General features: G+C 59.0%; 1 protein-coding gene across 1 annotated transcript in view; it reads right to left on the bottom strand.

Moving 5' to 3' along the window:
- Positions 1-21,844, bottom strand: part of CRISPLD2 (cysteine rich secretory protein LCCL domain containing 2) — a 62,114-nt gene extending 40,270 nt beyond the window's left edge. The window contains exons 1-3 of the mRNA XM_059381709.1: positions 21,679-21,844; positions 6,939-7,252; positions 1,905-2,023 (exon numbers count right to left, since the gene is read on the bottom strand). Of these exons, the coding sequence (XP_059237692.1) occupies positions 1,905-2,023; positions 6,939-7,178 (359 nt within the window). The 5' untranslated portion in view covers positions 7,179-7,252; positions 21,679-21,844. The remainder of the gene's footprint in view (positions 1-1,904; positions 2,024-6,938; positions 7,253-21,678) is intronic.
- Positions 21,845-22,096: the final 252 nt, after the last annotated feature.

Below are 22,096 nucleotides of genomic sequence, written 5' to 3'. Positions count from 1 at the left end.
CTGCCGGGCGGCAGGGAGAAGACCCAAGGACTCAGATTCAAGGTCGAAAATAAATAATAGAAATAGAACTAAACGGAAAGTACAGAAACCTGCAGAGAAGCAGAGCTCTGCCATCACATGGGCAAGCCCTTTCCAGAACTTTCTATTTCAAGTCTAACCCCTGAGCCCTCCCCTTCCCCCACGCTGGTCACCACCATGGGTGGCCACGGCCCCACCCGTCCGGGCTGGCATCGTTGCTTTCTTCCCGGGAAAGAAAACAAACTGGACACAGATCCCCGGTCAGCGGCCCCAGCACGTGTAAACAAAGCGGTTTCGATAAAGAGAGAAGACACAAGGGCTCTGGCCGTGTCTGAGAGCCCTGCGGTGAGGCGGGCAGTTAGAGGTCTTGTAACAATTACTGTCACAGCCCAGAGCGCCTGGCGGTGGTCAGTGACGTAGTCGGGGCTGGCTTGGGGAAGGTCGCTGGCGGCTGCACAGCCACAGAGCCACAGGGCTTCGTGGGGACACCCATGCCCATCCGTGTCCCCGGAGCGCCATGGCCAGGCTGCTATGGGGGCCCAGAGAATCAGGGGGTCTCTTGGGGAAAGCAGATCGGCACTGTGGACCCCGCAGGGGCAAGATCTTTGTGTGCTCTGCACCATCCGCCCCAGCACTAAGCCTGACACAGCCACAGCAGGACCAGCTCCAAGAACGGAGAGGCTAACTTTCCGCCTGTCGGCTTGACGGCCCGAAGGCAGCCTTGACAAGGATCCGCAGGATGGCCATGGAATAGAAGACGGGTCTGATCGTGGATGAGAAGGAGGGAAAGAATTCAAGGCTGTCCTGGCCACCGTTACCACGATGAAAAAATATGCGGCCCACAGCCAGAGGCTACACAGGAGTCCAGGAATATTCCGGCTGCCAAGCCAGGCCGGCGGAATGATGGGTTTTCTCCCTGTAGACGTTTTCTTTTCATGCCACCGGAAGACTGATTTTATAAAAAGCAGAATTCAGCAGGAGACCAAAAATAATAATAATAATAACAGGTGTGGGTTCCCTTCCACCGGGTCCCATCTGGGCCCCTCACGACACTGGCTAGGTTCTGTTCCAGAAAGACACTGACCTAAAGCAAGTGGACGGCTCACAGCCGCACGGAACTCAGGTGCTTACGGGGCTGGGGATTGTCTGGGCTGTGAGTCGGGCGACCTGTACTTCAAGTCCTGTGCAACTTGTCAGTGATGTAGCAAAGCACAAGTGGGCGTGAGCCCCCGGCCAGCCCTGGGTCCAGCCCCGGAGGACTCGCGTCCACACCACGTTGTCTGGTCAGTCGGCAAGTTTGCACAGAGCAAAGGCCCATTCCCCACGTCCCCTGAGGAAACCAGCCCTCGGCTGGGTGGGTGCTCAGGTGGGCACCTCTTAGAGGCCACGTTCAAGGGCCTCCTCCGGGCCAGAGGGCCTCGGTGGTGAGGGGGAGCCTCCCCAAGGCTGGACAAGGAGGGCGAGGGGAGGGCAGCTGCTCACCAGGTAGAACCTGGCTGGGCCTGGAGGAGGAGCAAAACCCAGACGCGGGGGGCAGAGAAGATACCCTGACCCAGCACAGCAAGGCCAACATTCCAGTGTCCCCCCGACCCTGCTGCAACGGGCTCAGGAATCCTTTCAAGGAGGTGCACTGGGGCCCCCAAGCTGGAAAGCCCAAGCCCGGGGGTCAGTGTCTGGAGCCAACGAGCAGGCTCGCGTCCATTTTACAACTACTCAGAAGTGCCCTTGGGCCTTGAGCATGTTCACCCACACGTAAATGGCTCAGGGGTTCCTGCAGACTTAACCGTGGCCATGGATGGCGAGCACCCAGGCCGGCACACGGCAGGTGCCCGCAGAGGCGGCTGGTTCACACGTAAGTGGGGCGGGGGGACTGCGACGGCTCTTACCTGCCCCAGTGGACAGCCAGGTTCTGCCCGATGGACACCAGCAGACCAGTGGGCCCATGCTCCCAGATGCACTCGTGAGCCCACGCCGCCGCCGACCGCTCCAGCTCCTCGTCCCAAGTCTGCAGGGAGAGCAGACCCGGCCCCCCAGAGTCAAGGATAAGCACAAGGACCAAACCTGCAGCCACGCACCCCCCGCGTGGGCCCTGCGTGGCGCCCGGAGGCTCCGTTCCTAGACTCCGGGGGCCATGCAGGGGTTGGAGGGCTTCCTGACCCGGCCAGCGGGAAGGGGCAGGGCCACAGGGATCTCAGGGGAGCCTGGCCCATGGCCGTCCTCGAAGCTACTGCTCGGGGCTCCCGCTTGCCTGGGAGACGGGCGAGCCCACCCTGTGGCCTCTGCCTCCTCGTGGGTGAAACGGGAAGATGCCTGAGTCCCGCTGATGGCGGTGGCCTCGGCACAGCCCCGCGAATGTGCTTCACACCACAGAACTGTAGGCTTCAAAGTCGTCAAAAGAGTGAATTTTATGATTTATGCATTTTACTGTTCTAAAAAAAAGGTGAGGGGAGCAAAAAATGCTTTGGCCTCGGCCCATCGGACTCTCCTGCGGCCCAGCCCACCCTGAATCAGGGCGGGGGAGGGGGGGGGCAAGGGCAGGGTCTGGGCCAGAGGATCTGAAACCGGCTGCGCCACCCGGCCTGCCTCCCAGCTGGCCCGGGGACGCACATAGCTCCCCGGGAAGGAACACGGTGAACAAAGCAGCGGGGTCACCGCTCTTCTGCGGTGGGACAGATGCCAAGCGGCCCTCCGGCCAGCTGCTGTCCCGCCTCCTCCCGGTCATCAGGCAGATGCCCCGGCTCGCAGGCAGGCCAGCAACTGCTGTTCCCTCTCGGGAGAGCCCCAGCCCCGCACACACAGTAGGTGCTCGCGCAGAGTCAGGCAGGCAGGGTCCTGGGACGTGGCCGGGAATGGGAGACTGGCGGCGCTGGCTGTGGCCCCCAGGACGGCATGGCTTGAAGTCGAGCGCCTCCGCACGTCCACCTGGCCACCTCTTTCCAGCCTCAACGCCAGACACTCCAGAACGTCCAGGGCCGAGGCCTGGCCTAGGGCATACGCCTCTGTGGATTGGGTCACACCCTGGGCACAACCCCTGCTTCGGTTGCACAGGACCTCCCGGGTCCATTCTGACATCAGACTCCACTCTTGCTGACAGTGCCCCCCACCCCGCCACCTTCGTGCCCACCAGGCTCTGTGTCCCTTCTGCCTGGGATCCTTCTCCCAAGCCCGGGACAGCCTGCAGCGCAGAGGGGACAGGCCTGCCTTCTGCTGGGGGCTTCTCCTGCTGCTCCCTTTACGTACCCGATCCAAGCCCCCACTCCCATCCGGAGACCCCACAGTATCCCGTGACGTTGGATTTCCGCCTTCCCGCCTTTCAGACTTGTGGCTCACCCGCTTCCAAACCAACTACCTAGACCAACTTGGTGACTCCATCTCCAAGCAAGGACAGAACAGAGAGTCCGCTGCGAGGGGAGGGCGGCGGGGGCCGGAGGAGCACCGAGATCCCTCTGGCCGTGGCTAGCCAAGGCCCTTCCCAAAGTCCAGGGAGGCAGGGCAGACCCTGTGCAGGCGCTGACCCCACCCCAAGGCCCACTGGCTTCTCAGAAATTCAGTGTTTATTCTGATCAACGTTATTCTGAACCTTGTGTGCCTTTGGTCTGGGTCCATAACGTTTTCTACAGCTCGGTGGGAGGGGCGGTAGGGAGGGTCCTGGCAGATGGCTGGGGGTTCAGGGCTTCTGAAATTCTGGCTGGAGACAGAGGACGCAGCCCAACAAGGACAGAGCTCTCCGCCCTCCCTGCATTCAAGGACTCCTTTCGGGCCTGCCCTTCACCTCCCAACCTCCTCTGCTCCAGCCGAGCCCGGCTCGTAGGAAGACCGCAGACAGGCACAGGTGGGCCTTCTCTACCGCCAGAGGGAGACCCAGGGAAGGAGGGAAAGACCTGGGCAGTTGGGGGGCACTGGCGAGAGTGTTTGTGTGAGGGGAGCCTATCCGCGGGGCCAGGCTCTGCCGGTGGCTGGCTGTGTGACCGTGGACACGTGGCTTCACGTCTCTGAGCCTGTTTCCCCATCTAGGCTAACGATGCTGCCGGAACAGGATTTGGAGGCAAGCTGAACGAGAGGCATCAAGCTCCCGGGCAAGGTGCAGGGCAGCTCTCAGCAAACTGTATTTTGATATTAAGGAAATTAACTTCCTTGAGCACCTACTATGTGCCAGGGGCAGGGTTAGGCCCTGTCCCTGAACACCTGCCACTTGCCAGAGAACATTCTTCTTTCTTATTTAATTCTTGGAATAAGCCCCTGAGGTATGTTATATTTTCCCATTGTTGCAGACAAAAACAAAAACAAAAAACCACACACACACACAAAACTCCTTGAGGCTAAGAGAGGTTAGGCAACTTGTCTAAGGTCACACAGCAAGAAGTTAGAAATTTAACAACCCAGCTTGATCTGGCTTCCAAGGAGTTCTCAGCTTGCTCTGCACGCCATCACCAAGTGCCGGTCCCAGTTGGCTAAGATAACAAGTTACTAAAATAGTCATAGCAACAATATAGTTAACATTTATATAGTACTTATGCATTATCTCATCAGCTCCTCCAAGCAATGCTATGAGAAAGGTACTTTTATTGTCCCCGCTGTGCAGGTGAGGAGACATTAACACAGAGAGCCAACATTAACACAGAGCCAACTAATCTGCCTGAAGTCACACAGCGACCAAGTGAGTGGCAGCTCCCCTAAACCCAGGAAGGCTGGCTTCAGAGCCTGTCCACCTATAAAAACTCAAAATAGGGGGTCTAAACTCTTTGGAATTTTAAAATCCACCTTTCAGGGCTAAAGCTATTTCAAAGGACCCAACTGAAGCCCCAGCAGGCGGGGCTGAGCAGGGAGCTGGATTTTCAAGACACTTTCTCAAATGAGTGCCCCTTGTTTGGGTGGAGATGCGAGTAGATGGGCAGGCCCGGGGCGGAGGGGCTGGGCCTCAGGCTACCTCCCCCGCCTCGGGGCCCCTGCTCAGAGGAGGCCCCAACAACACTCACGAACACTCAGCCTCCCTGACATGCAGGCCATTGAGACGTAAGGACCCAGATCCCAGCTTCAATCCCGAAATAACACAAAATAAACAAAGAGGAAAACGTGGCAGGCTCGTTCCGGGCTGCCCATGGGAGCCCTGCTCCCTGCACCGAACCTTCCAGACAGGCCCCTGGACAAGCACAGAGCAGAGACGGGATCAGCCTGTTCCCGACAGGAGGCGGGGAGCAGCCGGGATCCTGGAGCGTTTGGGACTCGGTTAAGCTCCAGCAAGGAAAATCCCCTGCTCCAAGGTGGGCACCATATAGGGCCTTGGGGTGGCAGGGGGCCAGGAGGAAGGCCCAGCTGTCCAGGGAGGTGGACAGTGTCCTTCTCCCCCACCCACCCCCCGGGGACCGAGCCAGACCACCAGGTCCACGGAAGGACGGGGGAAGAGTCCACACCCAAAGTCACAAAGAATTCGACTCTAATTCTCTACACCTTTAACCCTAAAAAGGGCTGCACCAGCTGTTGATGCATCAGTATTGTGAACGGGTGCCCAGTCTCCCTCCTAAGATCAGCACAACCCTTCAGAGTAAGCGCCTGGGCGACGTTCCTCGGGGAAAGAAGAAATGGTTTTGTGACGAGTTCCCAAAGGACAGCCCTGCTCCAAGGGTGTCTGCCCAGAAGGGCAAGCCTTTCATCTGTGGTATAGATGGTGACAGGCCACCTCATGAGGGCAGAGACGGCGACAGTGAGGGGCTCCCGGGCACAGGGGTGGGTCCCTGATCGCGAGCACCCTGCCACGGAGCACAGGGCAGCATGAAAGGGGAGAGTGGGGTCCAGAGGAGGGAAAGGAGCTGGGTCCTGTCTATGATGGGATAAGGCACGAGGTGGGGACAGGACTCCTGGGGGACGGAGGGCCTGGCGGCATCTTCCGGGAACACCCACTGGCCTCTCGGAATAGATGAGCTTGAGATCGAAGGTCCTGAGCTCCAGGCAGGGCACGTGGGCTCCATCCTAGGCACAGAGGGCCCTGGGGCTCCCGAGCAGGAGACACATTTCCCGAAGGTCAGGAAGGGAACAGGAGGCAGGGCTCAGGGTAGACCATCGGGGGGCAACGTGGGAGGTGACGAGCCCCGGGGCGGATCAAGGTGTTGGGGGGCAGGCTGGCCAGAAGGAAGTGGGCAGTGGCAGTAGGGGTGTCAAGGCTCAAACCAGGCACGGGACGATGGCTGTGAGCCTGGGTCCTGCAGTCCGCTCTGCCACGACCGGTTCTGACCTCAGGCCTCAGCTTCCTGGTCTATAAAATGGGAGAAAAGCAGCAGGTGCATCGCAGGGCCGGGAGGGCAGGAAGTGCTGCTGGCAGAGACACCCGGGGGTGCGTGGAGGCAGGGCCAGAGGCGTGGACTTGGAGGGCCGGCTGCCCTTTGGCTCCTTACACATGGCATTTCCCCAGGCGGCTCACGGGACACCCTCCACGGCCCCCCCTCTCTGCCAGCCCCTCGCTGACAGACACCCCAACTCTCAGGGACTCGGCCTTGCTGCCGCTCAGACGGAGGAGGGCGGCCAAACGGGCCGGATGAAGACCAAGGTGCTCAGTGACGACGGTGACCTTGGCCCCCCCAGGGCATTTTACCACGTGACGTCATCAAACCGTCCCAGAACCATGAGAAGGAGATTCGCAAAGTGGGGGCCGTGGACACATCCAGGTCACGAGCAAGGAGGCAGCAGAGCTGCGAATGGACTCGCCAAAGCCCAGCGCACAGACCTCCCACTGCCAGGGGAGCGCCACGGGCGGGGCCCTGCGCTGGGCTCCGCGGCCCGGGGAACTCACGAGTGCCGTTTTGGTGTCAGGAACAGAGGCAGGGGACCCTCTCTTGCCAGGAGGCCCTGAGCCCACCACACCCTGCCCCTGGAGACAAAAGCAGATGGACCCCAGGCCGCCCCGCCCCGGGAGCACCTGCACTTACCATGTACTCCATGTTGGAGGCCGGGGGGTACACCTGGCCCCTGAGCTTGTTGTGAAGCATGAGGATCTCCTCCCTGTCCGAGCTGGGGATGGCCCTCCGGACCCGGGAGTGCGGCTTGTCCTGCTGGTATTTGCTGAGCAGCTTCTCCAACTGAGTGATGTTGGGCAGGAAAACGCCTTGGGCTCCGCAAACCAGGAGCACCAGCCCCAAGGGGACGACTCTGTTCAGGACACAGCTCATGGTGCCACGCAGGCCACGAGGACGGGGGTGACAAGCAGGCTGGGCTCCCAAGGCAGCGCCGGGGCGTGGGAGCTCTGAAGGGAAGCAGAGGGTAGTGGGGGAAGAGGTCGGTCGGTATTAAACCAGCTCCAGCCTGGGCTTGACCCGTGAACAGCCACCCCCCCCCCCACTCTGCAGACGCACAAACTGAGGCTCACAGAAGCTCGGTGACCGAGGTCCCTCGCGCCCTAGATGAACCCAGAGGGTCCGAGAAGCCAGCGCAGGCTGACGGAGTGTGCTTGCCCTCCACGGCAGAGTCCATAAGAAACGGGACCTTCACTGGGCTACTAGGCCCTGAGCCTCGCCTCGGGGAGCTCCCACCCAGGGTGGTGTGAGAGACAAGGAAAACCACAGCCCCTCCCCCCACCCCAGCCCCCCACTGCAGGGCGGTGCCGGGCACAGGTAGCGTGAGGAGCTGGGGGAAGGGGCTGCGGAACCCCACCGGGGGGCTGACCCGTCTGGGACACCGAGGGGTCCCGTCCTCCCATCAAGGCTTCTCCGCCTTCCCCCACAGGAGCCGCGACCAGTTCTCACGGGCTGAGCTGGCTGGGTTTGCAAGACACCAGCCAGCAGAAGCATCGTCAGGGGCAGGACGCGGAGGGGCAGGGAGGGACCAGTGCGAGGCTGAGCATGCAGCCAAGCAGCCATGGGAATGGGGCAGTTCCCACTCTGACCCTGGAAACTCTCCAGGGTCCTGACCCAGCCATGCTTTGGACAAAAATAGCCACCACCCAGCGGGGACGCCCGGCATTCTCCCGACTAGGCGAGACCAGCCCCCCTTGAGGGGAGTTCCCTCTGGGGCAGCGCCTCGGGGCTGGGACGGCACAGAAGGACGTGTGCGTGCTCGCCTGCCCCCCGGGGACTCCAACCAGTAACGCAGACCCCTGGGGTCCCGACCTCGCTCCAGGAGGAGTCGCACCGCCATATATGAGCATTTCCCAGCCGCAGAAGGCCAGGCTGGCACAGATGCCGAGACACTGACGCTGGATTGCCCTCCGTGACGCAGGGAGAGCAGAGACCACCGTCAGGGAGCAGCTGCCGGGCGTCACCACCGCACAGGGTCCGCGGCGGCTAGAGGGCTAGCACACCCCCGAAGGCGTGAAGCAGAATCGCTCCCGAGGACTCGACTGTGAGTCCACCAGACTCAAGCCTGGGTGGGGTTTCAATCTCCGGTGGGCACCATTCAAACAGCTCTCCTTGGGGGCAGGTAAGTAGACAGTGGGCAGTCAGGTGGAGTATTACACAGCAGAGAAAAAGGAACAACTTCGAGCCGTGTGAGCGTCTGCATGACCAAGTCCCAAATCCAAGGTTGGGTTAGAAGAGTAAACTGGAGAGAATGATGCCAGGTATTATTTACACCAACTTTAAAACCCACAGACTATAGTTTGTGTAACTTATGGGTGTACATGAATATAGACATACATGCATCTAGGTGTATTATATGTGCATATTTTATACATATACACACATACACGTGTCTGTCTGTGTGAACATATGTGTACTTGGGGCGTGTATGTGTTTATGTAGTAAAACCACACCTGAACCAGTCCAGGTTCGCGGTGCGGGCTGATTCCAGGGTGAGGGAAGGGGAACTGAGAAGGAGCATGTGAGGACCCTCCTCTTGATCTTCCACGTATTATTTGTATTTTTAAAATCTCAAGCAAAGAGGGCAAACTGTCCACCTCTGTTCACTTTAGGGGCACAGGCTGTGTTGGGAGAACTGCAAAGCACTACCCCAAGGAGGGGGACTGCAGGGGTCGGGCCTGGGCGGGGAGCCCATGCTATCCTTTGGACAGCTCTGGTTTTTAAAAATATCAATGACAAAAGGAAACAAAATCCCAAAGCATGAGGAGACAAGGAAGCAACTGCTGGTCCCAAGGGCACCCTTCCAGCGGGCGAGACCTTATTCCAAAAGACAAGACAAACGGCCTTCACCATGTACTTGACAGTAAGTAGGCTGCTTGTCTGCAAGGCCCCACAGAGAATTCATAAAGCCTCGGGGGCAGACATGCGCTGGGTCTCCCAGCTCACGGCATCGGGAAGCACACCCCGTGCACCCCAGGTTCTGAGACTGGTCTGGCCTGGCCAGAGCTCAGGGGGCCTGGGGGTCCTTGCAGGGGAGGAGCCAGGCCCAAATCATCCCACTCCTGCTAAGTCTAGGCTTCGCGACACCACGAAGGCTTCAGCAGAACCGTGAGGACGAGGGGCCGGCAGCTCTCCTCCCGGGACCCTGCACGGTGCTGCTCGGGACTGAGCTGTGACCCCCCCAGATTCACAGGCTGGGATCCGGACTCCCAGCGCCTCCGAGCGTGACTATATTTGGAGACAGAGCCTTTAAAGAGATCATTAAATTAAAAGGAGGTCATTAGGTGGACCCTGGTCCCGTCCGACGGCTGTCATCCTAAGAGCGGGGGCTGGGGCGCAGACGCCCTCAGAGAAGGGCCGTGTGAAGACACAGGGAGAAGGCAGTGTCCACAGGCCGAGGACAGAGGCCTCAGGGGACAGCCACCCTGCCCACAGAGGGGGCTCAGGCCTCCAGAAGTATGAGAAAATACTGGATAAACAGGACTATGGACCCAATTCCCCACTGGCCACTGTGGGGAAGGGGCATGGGGGGCACGGGAAATCAGGAGGCCTAGGCCCACTTCGCTGGGGCGTCGCCAGCAGCCTGGGCCTGGGCAGCCCCTCCAGCTTCTGCCGCCCCAGGAGTTCAACCAGAACTTAGGGCCTAAACCCTTGAGCCTCTTTCTCACCCACGATCAGACAATTAAAACCCTTTCTTCAAGTGAGGCACGTGCGAAGTCCGGGGCTGCGTAGGGCTTCCCAGGGACAAGTACAGACCCCGAGCGGCTGGGGAGGCTGACACTGAGGGAGACCTACTGTGCGCCGCTCCCTGGATTTCTCCTCTCACCCACCGATGATTCGGAGGCTCGGGCTGTACTGCTTCCGTTTTACAGAGGAGACTGAGGCCTCTGCCGTGTCCAGAAGGCCCGAATTCGTACAGCTGGCGAGCAGAAACCGAGCGCTGGGACACAGCCCGTGCTGTCCCAGGGCCCTTTCCTGACGCTGCCCTGCCTCCCCGAGAGTGGGCTTCCTGAAGGAGAGCCCAGCCACAGCCTGTGGGGAAGGGGACCCGGTGACAGCGCACCAACCTCTGGGACAGACGGTGGTTCCTGGCGGTGAGAAGACACCCGTGTGTCACCCCCAGGGGACTGAAACCTTACATCATGGCGACCTTTCACCGAGACAGGCCTCCATCCCCGGGCCTGGCACACATGCAGCCTCTCTGGGTCGCCGTGCCTGTGACTCTCACATGCTGAGCTGACCTCTGACCCCTGACACCAACATGCCAAGGTCTTGTGACAACGTACCCAATGTCAGGCCACCAGGGAGGTGGGGAGGGGAGTGGGGCTTTCAGGCCCCAGGGCCCACGGCGAGACTCCAGGCTGGCTAACAAAAGCCACAGAACATCAGATTCCTACAGCACTGCCCGGAGCTCGCAAATGCACCTGGAGTCTGCCAGGGAGGTGGTGATTTCCAACCCCATTTTACAGAAAAGAAAACTGAGTCCAGGACACACTGCCTGGTGTGGCTGAGGCCCTGCAGCCAGTTAGAGGAGGTGTCAAGATGTGAAATGAGTTTCTGCAGCCCCCGTGCCCCCTGCCAGGGCTCTGTGGGATCAGCAGACCCCCGTCTCCTCAGGGTTACCTCCCGGGCAAGGCTGCCCCCAAACCCGCCTCTCCAGAGCAAGGGAGAGAAAGGGGGCGTGCCCGGGGCTCTGCTCGTCAGGCCGCAGGGCCCTGCCTGTGTTTGGAAGATTCTGCCAGGAAGATGGATCTCGGCACTGCGTCTGTCGGCCGGCAGCTCCAAGCTGTGCCAGAGCTCTTCCCTCCTGCACATGCTGTTCCCACAGCTCATCCCGCGGCCCCGTCCTGCCCCCCTCCCTGCCCCCTCCCTGCCCCGGCTCTTCCAGCTACGATCCAGCTCCAGGGTCACGGCTGAATCACACCGCACCCGCCCAGCCCCCGCCAGCCCCAGACCCGTCGGCTCGTTGGCCACCGAACGGCCCACATCTGACACGTCGGTGTCCAGTAAATATTTAAGAAATGAATGTGTGGCCGCGTCTTCCCGAGGAGGTCGGGAGAGCCGAGCAAGGACGCCGCGCGGTGCGGGCCTGCCCAGAACCACCCAGAACGTTGGCTGAGTCAACGCGTGAGGCAGCCCCTTGCTGGTTGCGTGGCGCGTCCCTGCTCGGGGCCCCTGGGGCCACGTCTGTGAGGTAGCCGGGCATCACAGGGCTCGTCTGACCTCGGCGACTCAGCAGTGAACAAGACAGGCAGGTCTGCGGACGAGCCCCAGCGCCAGGAAGCTTCCGGAAAGCAGTGTCCTTTCCTCAGTGTCCTGAGGCCCGGCTGGAGCCCGAGTGTGGGTGCTTCGTAAGGGGTCGCTATTCTGAGGAGGATGGCGATGCTACGTGTGCCCCGGAGGCGTTGTGTGGAAAAGTTTCTAGAAGGCCGGGGTTAATGATGCCGAGTCTCTGTTCATGACCTTATCTCAGAGCCCCACCTCTGCTTTGACGCAAAAACCTAACTGTTAAACAGCATATTAAACATCTCATGCGTGCGGGGCTTAAAAACTGTGCCCTAAATTCGAAACGCACTTTCCTCAGGACCTGCCTTGAGCCATAACCACTTTCTCCCAGATTTCTCCAGACCAGGTCTGGAGTCTGGCCGGCTCAGTGAGTAGAGCGTGCAACTCTTGATCTCGGGGTTGTGAGTGCGGGCCCCAAGTCCGGCACGTCAAAACTTTAAAAAATTACAACAATGAGGGGCACCTGGGTGGCTCAGTGGGTTAAAGCCTCTGCCTTCGGCTCAGGTCATGATCTCAGGGTCCTGGGATCGAGCCCTGCTCAGCAGGGAGCCTGCTTCCTCCTCTCTCTCTGCCTGTCTCTGCCTACTTGTGATCTCTGTCAAATAAATAAATAAAATCGTTAAAAAATTACAACAATAAAAATGAACCAGGTCTGGGGCATTCGTGTGGACTCTCTGGCCAGGAACTGCCCGTACGTGCGTTCATGGTCACTCCCATCGATGACAATGACCCAGTTCACATGCCATGACTGCCGACGTGCTCCTGCGGGGGTTGAGTCTCGGCTGAGCTGGGAAGCAGCAGGAGCCCTAGCGCTCGCTGTCATTGTCACACCTGCTCCTTCCGTCCGCCTCTCCCGCTGGACCGCGGGCTTCCTCAGCGCTGGAACCCGTGTATGCTGGCAAATGTCCGAACACTGACAGTCCCAAAAGTAAAAATCACCCTGGTATGTGGCGTCTGCCCGTTCCCCCGGCACAAATATTCCCACGGTGGCCTATTTCAAGCAACCCGTGGGAGATCCCTGACTGCAGGATTTCTGGAAAGACGTGAGATGGCCATTGCTGTGCAGTCTTTCCGCCGCAGGGAACGGACACCATCACCTCATTGGACGGAGATAAGAGTGAAGCGCCGGAAAAGGTCAGGATGGGGTGAGGTCAGAGTTTCGTGACCCCCATTGTGAAGAGGACTTAGTTAACTGTAAGTGCCCGTGATTTGGTGTTTGCGGATGGTCGCGGGTAATGGGCTCCCAACCTGAGTATTTAACAAAAAGCACCGAGCCGGTTCCGGCCCGCGGCGGGCGGGCCCTGGCCATGTCCGGCTTCACGCCTGGCGAGGGTTAGCTGCTCCACAACCATGTTTCACGGGCACCACAGCCCGCCGCTCCAGGGCGTGTGGGCAGACCCACGGGCCCCGACGTGGGTCCTCCGTCCCCACGGTCCACAGGCTGACGGGGTTGTGGCCATTACGGGCCCTGTCCTAGCAGTGAGGGAACGGAGGTTCCAGACAGAGAAGCAACCTGCCCACGTTCACACAGAATGTCTGCAAGGGCAGATGCCTCGTCACACTCTGGTCACCGGCCCGAAGGGGCAGCTCCCCAAACTCAGGGCGGCGCTGCCCCTCTCGCCCGTGCCATCCGGGCTCATTCAGGAACGTGCCCATCCCGGGTGACAGCAGCTAAGCCGAAAGGCCAGGGGTGCCCCACGCTCGGCTCTCCCCAGGAGCACAGAGGAGAACTCAAAATGCTGGTGAGGCCAAGGGCAGATCACAGTCATACCCACAAACCACCCCAAATTCCCGGAATGAAGCTGTGGCCGGGAGTGGGGAGCACGTCTCCCCAGCATGTCTGGGGCAGATCCCGGGACTGGCCAGAACCTGCAGGGATGAACATGTGGGAGAGCACCAGACCCCGCGGGGTCTCCCTCCTCCACGGGAGCCCGTGTTCCGTAAGCCCTGCCCCACGGGATTAGGGCCGCACACAGCCGGGGCAGGCCCTTCTCTCTCACTGAAGCCCCCCCACCCCCAGCCCTGGGTTGTCCACAACCGAAGACAGATGGCCAACAAGAGCCTACAGGAAACCCATCTGATTGCTTTTTTAAAGACTATTTATTTATTTCGGACAGAGAGAGAGCAGGAGTGTGAGCGTGAGTCGGGGGAGGGGCAGAGGGGGAAGCAGGCCCCCCGCTGAGCAGGGAGCCCCACGCGGCGGGGGCTCGATCCCAGGACCTGGGGATCTCGACCTGAGCCGAAGGCAGACATTTAACCGGCTGAGCCACCCAGGAGCCCCTCAATTTTTTTTTAAAGATTTTCCTTCTTTATTTACTTACTTGAGGGAGAGAAGAAGAAGGGGAGAGGGGGAGAGAGAGACTCTCCAGCAGACTCCACCCTGAGCCTGGGCCCAACGCAGGGCTCAAACTCACGACCTTGAGATCATGACCTGGGCCAAAATCAAGAGTCAGACATTCCACTGACTGAGCCATCCAGGCGCCCCGGGGTTTCTTAAATAGTACACGGAGAATAATCAAAATCCTGGGCAAAAGGAGAGGAGAGCTCACTTTGCAAAAGAATGAAAAACCAGGTGTGTTCAATATAAACCTAGATAGTCAATAAGAAAAGTCATTTTTAAAGTGACGGGACAATAAATTAATATATTCTCAGAACACCCGGGACCCCACGCGGGGGCCCCTTGCCTGCCTTCTGGCCCAGGTGTAGATGTTCAGCAAAGCTTCAGTTAAACGTGAGGAAACCATGGGGTCCCAGCGACAAGCAGTCCAGAACGGCCCCGGAGCCGCGAGGGAAAGCATGGGCGTCGGGTCAGATCTGCTGGAATCACGGCTCCGCGGGTAGCCCCAGGCTGTCCAGAGGGCCCCTCAGCCTCTGATTTCCCAGGCCCTCGAGGCGACAGTGAGGCCCTGAATGGTTCGCAGGGATGAGGAGAGAAGGTAAGAAGACGGGGAGAGAATCGGTGGTGCGGGGGCAGTCTGCTCACTCTTCCTTCCTCCTGGGTGAATTCAGCAGCTCAGATCCTCTCTGCTCGGGGCTACGGGGCTGGGCCGACCCCCAACGGGCTCCTGCCTGAAATGCCTGATTCATGGTATCGGGAGGTATCTGTAAGGGTGAGTCACGGCCCCTGGCTCTGAACCAGGCTCGAAGATGCACAGTTCAAGAATCCTACAGCACCGGGCTATGGAATTTCCACACCGCTGTGCGGACGGAAATCCCAGGGCAAGTCCTCACGGGGCCACGGGAGTCCTCCGCAAGTACAAGCAAGACAGTCTGCCCTCAGGAGAGGGAGGAGACATCACAGTTACCAGACAAAGGCAGAAGGCATGAGAACACTGCCCGGAGAATGGGATGGTCACTCTCGGCCGAGGAAGGGACAGGGACCGCTCAGGGTGGGGTGGACGGCAAGGTCTCGCTCAAGTCTCCAGGAAGGGGAGCCCCAGACTGCACGAACCACAAGGTCAAAGGCTCGGGGATGGTCCCCGTCTTGGCTTGACGGGGCCAGGCACAAAGCTGCAGAGAAATGAGGAAGGCAGGGCCTGGTGGCCAGGAGCCTGGAAGAACAGGGAGTCCTGCTTTTACTCCAAATGCAAAGAGGAACATCAGCGGGGGGAGGGGTACAGCCCACGGTGACAGGGTCTCACTTACGCTTTAAAAGCCCGTCAGCAGGGAATGACCCAGGCAGAGCTCCCAGACCGAACGGAAGAAGCCAGACTCCATTCTGTTCAGGTCAAGTTCAAAACCAGGCAAAAGCAACCTATGCCTTTACAAGTCGGGAAACGGTTCCTGCTGGGGGCGGGGCCATGGGAGGGGCCCCGGGGGTGGCTGGGGCTCTCACTTGGGGAAAAGCCACCCGCCAGGGCACCAGTGAGTGTTCCCTCCTCTTTGGTATGTGAAACGTTAATAAATTTTTTTTTTCTAAGTCTGAAATTGTTCTCTCTTCTAAGAATGGATCCAGGGAAGCACGAGAGGCACAAGAACACCAGCCTGCAGGAAAGGACCCTAGGGGGCTGCACCCCCCCAGGCTCAGGGCTGAGGCAAGTCCTGGGGCTCACCCTGCAGCCCCGATGAAGCCCCACGGCCGGCGGGGGCCTCCGACTTGGACCAGACACCGACTCTCCCAGACAGGGCCCAGTTCATCCCATGTCTGAGAGGGCACTTTGTGCAGCCATGCCAAGGCTGAAAATACCTTCACGGCCAGCGGAGCCCGAGCCTTGAAGGTTCGCGGGAATAAACAGGGTTTCCAGCCACCGGGCGCTTCCCCCAGAGAGAACAGACCGGCTGTGTTGATGCTGGTTTGGGGCAGGAGAGAGAGAGGGGCCGGAAGACAGACACACGGCTGTGTTTGCAGCCCTGCTGAGGGAACTGCTCATTGTTGGAGCGGGGGGCGTCTGGGGTTCCCAAATAGATTTACCTGGGAAGCTCCTGGGCGCATGAGGGGCAGTGAATGTGCTTAGAAGGAAGGTGCTAGACGTGCTCAGGCCCCAGAGCGATGAGTGCCAACAAGGCATTCTTCTGGAAGAAAAGCCAGGACGCTACCGACAGCCTGTCAGGGGGCCTCTCCACCCTGCACGGAGGTGGCTGTCCTAGCCCCGCGGCTCTTACTCCCGTCTGGCCGTGTGACTTCTCTTGGGTTGCACCAGGGCCTGTATCCATAACCTTCCACACAACTTCACACCCGCCCCCACTAGCCAGCGGTCCCCACCCCATCCCAGTGCCAGGGCCCCAGGGCAGGCCTTCATCAGCCGCACAGTCCCGTTCAGGCCTGCGCCGGAACATGCCGGAAGCCTTGTTAAAACACAGATTGCCGGCCTCCCCCGACAAAGCTTCTGATGCAGGAAGGCCGGACAGGGCCCGAGAATCTGCATTCCTCACAAGGTCCCGGACATTGCTCTGCCCCCCACCCCCGGAGAGGGAACCCCACTTTGACAACCGTGGCCCCAGAATGTAACAGTCTCGACCTCATGTCCCACCCGAATCGAGCACCTCCCAAACTCCCACCCTCGGCACACCTACTGCCCCTGCTCCTGGCCTGTTAGCTCCACTAGTCCGTACCATGAACTTGTATCGGTGACCCATGTTGAGGGTGCAGAGAAATGGCCTTGGAAAAGGTAATTTTCCGTCATCACCATTTGCAAAGGACATGATCAGTTCTGCCTCGAATGGAAGGCAGGAGTAAAACTTCACACGTTGAAAACAGAACAAAGTGAGCGTGTGCCAGCTGGCCACAGATGCTGGCCACGGATGCCAGCTGGCCATGGATGCCAGCTGGCCACGGATGCCAGCTGGCCACGGGCTTCTATGCCAAGGGTGCTGCTCTGTCTTTGCTGTAGAGAGGGACCATGGTGTGGGGCAGGCGCTGGGCCCAGGCAGCACCACCCACATTCGCCTTTGGGGCCGCATCCGTGCCCAGGCTTGGTCACCTCGGGGACCAGTGGGGATGGCTTCCCACACTTTGGAGAACACTGCTCATTTCACAGTAATCCGTTCTCAAGTGTAAGCCCCATAGCCCGTGGCAGGAAATCCAGACCCGGGGGCGCTGTGGTGGCTCCACTGGTTAAGCGTCTGACTCTTGATTTCGGCTCGGGTCATGATCTCAGGGTCGTGAGATGGAGCCCTGCGACGGGCTCTGCACCGGGCATGGAGAGGGCCTGGGATTCGGCCACTCCCTCTGCCTCTACACTGAGCCCCTGAGCCCCTCCTCCTCACATACCCACTCACTCTCCCTAAAAAAAAAAAAAAAGAAAATCCAAACTTGCCCCACCCGCGGGGCAGACCCTCACCATTCAGGGTCTGATTCCCAGACTCCAGCCATGTGGAACCCGTTGTCTTTTTCCTGGGGGGGTTGGGGGGGTGGGGAGGGCAGGCCCCTCCCCGTCTCCGGGCCTTTGCACACACACGGTCCCTCCGCTTGGGGCACTCTCTAGCACCTTTCCTTGCCTCTGCTCTGGAAGGATTTCTCAGCCTCTCACCCAGTGGGTCCCGGCAGGTGCCATCCAGCTCCCAAGCCGGGAGAGATCAGAGTGGGTTTTTTCCAATCCGAAAGAACTTTAGGGCAGGCTCCATCCCAGGACCATTTGACTACGAATGAAATGGAAACTCTATTCTTTTTCCTGCTGGAACACTGCCCTTCTGCCCTCACAATGGGACACAGTTCAGAAATCTGGGTTGAAAATGTGGGATTTCACAATTTATAATATTTTTTAAATGATGGTCCAGAAGTTGCATGATCCGCATTATGAATTTATTTTTTCCCCGGAACCTGTGGTTTTGGTCTACGCTGACACAGCACTTGAGACAATCAGAGAAGATAAATGTGCCTGGGGCTGAACCACAAGAAACCGTCTGTCCTCACAGCCTTGACAAGGTGGAGAGGGGGGGCAGCTGTCCATGAACAGCCACAGCCACACAGTCTGGGGCGTAATGCCTCCGACGGGGTTCTCCGCCAGTTGCTGCCGTGACCTGGGGGGACTGTCAACACCTCCCCCAGAACACCCAGATTTCCCTGCAGTCACCGAGGGCCTTGATCTATTCCACAATGAGATGAGCTGAATCTATGTTTCTTCAAGAACAAAGCCAAGAAGGGAGAACACGATTTCCTCCACGAGTTAACCCTCAAGTGACTGTGGGACTTGGCAGTTCCACGTCTAGGTGTGGACCCCAAACAGCGGCAAACAGCGGTTCCAACAAAGACGAGTCCACGCATGTCCACAGCAATGTGGTTCACAACAGCCAAAAGGTGGGAACAACCCAGACATCCGTCGCTAGAAGGATGGATCAATGAAATGTGGTCTGGTCCCGCACGGGAATATTACTCGGCCACGCAAAGGAACACAACACCGATACCACTACAGTGAGGATGGGCTCTGAGAGCATCACACTGAGCGCAAGACACAGTCACCGCAGCCGCGCGCCACGTCAGTCCATGTATGTGAGATTTCCGGAATAAGTGAATCTATGGCAAGCGGACTGGTGGTCGCCAGGGGCTGGGGAGGGGAGAACGGGTAATAATGGCTATGGGGTGTCCTTTGGAGGTGATGGAACCGGACAGGTGTCGGGGGGGCACACTGCTGTGAATGTGCTCACTGCCACAGCAGCCTATACTTTAAAATGGTTAAAATGGTAAAATTTGTGTTTATGTGTATTTTACCATGTGAAAATACTTTTTTTAAGGAAAGAAAGAAGAAAAAAGGTTATGGCGGGTCCTACTATCAACCACCACCCAGATCTGCACTATCCTTCTTGTTCCAGAACACAGCGTGCCTCACCGAGGGCTTGAAGAGAGGCTCGGGGTCCCCATCCCAAGAAGGGCTGAGCAGCTACTCGGCTCCGTTAGCTGAAGAGAAAATGAAATGATGCCAGTGTCGTATTTTCCCTTCGTGACAAGCCATCAACCCCTTTGAGTGATGCTGGGTTTTGACATCTGGGACTGATCAAAAACCAGTGAATTTACAAAAAAAAAAAAAAAGCCTCCTAAGCCTCCTAGGTCTGGAGCAAGCAGACACAGAGGCACCTCCCATACGTAGTAAATTACACTGGTGACAGTGCAGAGAAATGTTCCAGTTCCCACAAGGCCAAAGGGGTCAGTCAGCATTTGAGAGTTCCGCCTCTAAAAGGCCAGTTTTCAAATGCAACCTACAAAAGCCAGATACCCAACAAGGAATCTTGGAGGGAGGGATGAAGTGTGGGACTTCCGGAGGCCTCGCGCTCTTCTGCCAAGGGTCTGGGCCCTCCCCTGCCAAGCCAGCTCTCCTCCCCACTTCAGAGGGAGGGGCTCTGGGAGCCGGTGCTGCTGTGGGTCCCGGAGCGAGGCTGTCCGCACGTTGACACGGGTACCTGTCCACCAAGTAGAGTCCCAGCCCTGGGTCAAGTCATCCCCTCTCGAGGCCCACCCCTAAGTCGGGCGGGGATCCAGATCCCACGTAGCAGGAGATGCCCTGACCTCACGTCTGGCTCTGCAAGCAGCTGACCAGTGGGCGAACACCTTCTTCCAGAGTCTGGGGTGGCACCCGTCTTGGAGGGCCGCTCTGCGCCCTGGCTGTCATGTTGCTTACGTGCCTTCATCACTCCGAGACTCAATCCCCTCCTTGTAAAAACAAGAGGGTCCAGGTTCACCCCCTAAAGGAGTCCGTGAGAGCATCTGTGTAGATCCTGGGCACACCTGCCCCATTCTGAGCGTCAGGTAACTTCAGCTCCTGGTGTGACTATAAATGTTATTATTCCCACTCCTACGTCATAAGAAACTCCAGAAAAAATAAAAATCACCTGCTTTCTCCTCCCCAGGTGCATAGGATTGGGAACATGGGGGCTTGGGCTTAACTCTGCTGATGGATTTTCCTGGAAGCCCTCTCAGACAGCACCGCATTTGGTGTGACGTTCAGGGCCAGACGTGGAGTTACTGGTTGCCCGGAGAACTTTTTTTTTTTTTTTTTTTTTTAATATTATGTTAGTCACCATAGAGTACATCATTAGTTTTTGATGTCGTGTCCCATGATTCATTATTTGTGTGTAACATCCCGTACTCATCACAACACGTCCTTAATACCCATCCCCCGGCCACCCCTCCCCCTCCCGAGGAGAACTGTCTTAGAGGAGGCGGGACCCAGCAGCTGAGAGCACAGGGTTTGCAAGCAGCCAGACCTGGAGGTGACAGCATGGCACATCAGCTAGGGGGCCTTTTGCATGGTCTTTACCTCTCTGAGCCTCGGTTTGCTCATCTGTGAAATGGGGGTCGAGGGGCCGCCTGCCCAGGTATGTGGCAGGGAGGGGAATGCAGGGAAGTGGCATGGCCTCACACCTGCCTCCCACCGGCAATACAGCTCCCACACCTCTGCTCCTCCTTCCCATGTGGAAACAGCCAGGTCAGAGGCAGAAGCAGAAAACCAGGGGCACAAAACACAAAGCACCTTAGAAGGCCCCCCCCTCAGTCTATTTGGAGAAGAGAGCATGCCCTTCATCTCATTCTGCTGGACTTTGGGCTCTCACCTGGCAGATTAAGACCCTAGATAACCCTACTGGGGAAGGCAGGGTCACCTGGTTCTGCCAGAACATGGCACACAAACGCTCAAGGTGGACATTTACAAACCCACTTTGCCAGGCAAGCTGGGCATTTGCACAGGCTCCCAGCTGCTTCTCCCAACCGGAGCAGCAGCTCACCTTTTGGCTCAAAGATGTCCAGGTGAAGTTAGACTTCAATGAGCAGGCATGGGCTAAGCCTTTTCTGACTCGTCCACTGGCTGAACCCCGGGCAAGGGAGGCTCCAGGTCCGCACCACACAAGGGGCCCTCCCTGGCTCTGTCCATCTAGGGCAGCTGGTCTCCCCGGGACGGCAGAGCCAAGTCCTCAGCTTCCAGCACCATTCTTCCCCCACGAGGAGTGTATGCAGATGTCCACTCCAGCTGGACAGACCCAGCATGCGCTCCCAAGCCTGCAGGAACTCTGGCATGCCCCACACCTGGACATGGAGCTCTGGAAGCAGAGAGAGCTGGGCTGCAGCCCTGGCTCTAGCTGGACAACTCACTCCCGCTCTCTGGCCCTCAGTATCTTCATCTGAAATATGGGAAGAGAAAGGCCACCTTGCACAGGTTTGTTGCAAATAAAATAATAAAGGGGCATAGCCCAGTAAACCTTAGCAGAATGCTAAGGGGTACCCTTAGGATCACCCTGGCTGGCCGTCCACACATGGAAAGAAAAATTCAACCACCCGCCACATTCGCGCCGTCAGTTTTCCATTTATTGCCGCCCACTGTGTACACAGGAATGCAACAGATGCTAGCGAACCGCAGAAGGGAGGTCAGGGTACCCAGGCTCAAGGAGCAGAAACCTGCAGTCACAACAGCTTTGAGTCCCAGCTCCCTCGCTCCCTGGCGGGAAGGTCGCATAGAGCAAGTGGCTTGGTCTCCCTGAGCCTCAGTTTCTCCACGCAGGGAAGGCCCTGCGGCTGAGCCCGGTTCTGAGCCGCAGGGAGCGCGCCCAGCTTAGTGCCTGTGCACAGGAAGCCCCAGGAGATGGTATCCGCTCCGGTTAATTCAGCTCCTCCGAGGTTAGCGGAGTGGACCGCAGCCTGGAGAGGAGAGGAAGGAAAGTCACTCACCTCCGCGCGGCTCTCCAATCGCCACCGCGCCGGCGTCTCTCCCGGGTCGTGCGGCGGCCGCAGCGCGCACACGGCGGACACGGTCGGCACAGCGGGCCGGCACAGCGGACACGGTCCACAGCGGGTGGGTCGCGCGCTCCGCACACCGGGGCAGCGGAGGGATGCGGTGGATGGAGGGGCCCCGCGCGCAGCCTCTTATAGCACCTCCGCGCCCCGCCCCCCCCGAGGCCGGCGGCGCTGATTGGACGGCGGAAATGTAGCCCCGCCCCCCACCCCTCCCGCGGGCGCCGGGGATCGGGGCGGGCGGAGGGCTGGACCAGAGCGTCCCGAGATCTGGGCTCGCGAAGCGGACGCGCTCCGCTTCCTCGCCAGGACCCTGAACTCTCCTTTCCACGGAGCGCTTGCTGCGCGCCCGGCG

This window comes from Mustela nigripes, chromosome 17 (genome assembly GCF_022355385.1).
Source record: "Mustela nigripes isolate SB6536 chromosome 17, MUSNIG.SB6536, whole genome shotgun sequence".
NCBI classification, from domain to species: Eukaryota; Metazoa; Chordata; class Mammalia; order Carnivora; family Mustelidae; genus Mustela; species Mustela nigripes.
The sequence above is the reverse complement of the archived record's forward strand: the minus strand, read 5'-3'. Positions and strand labels throughout refer to the sequence as shown.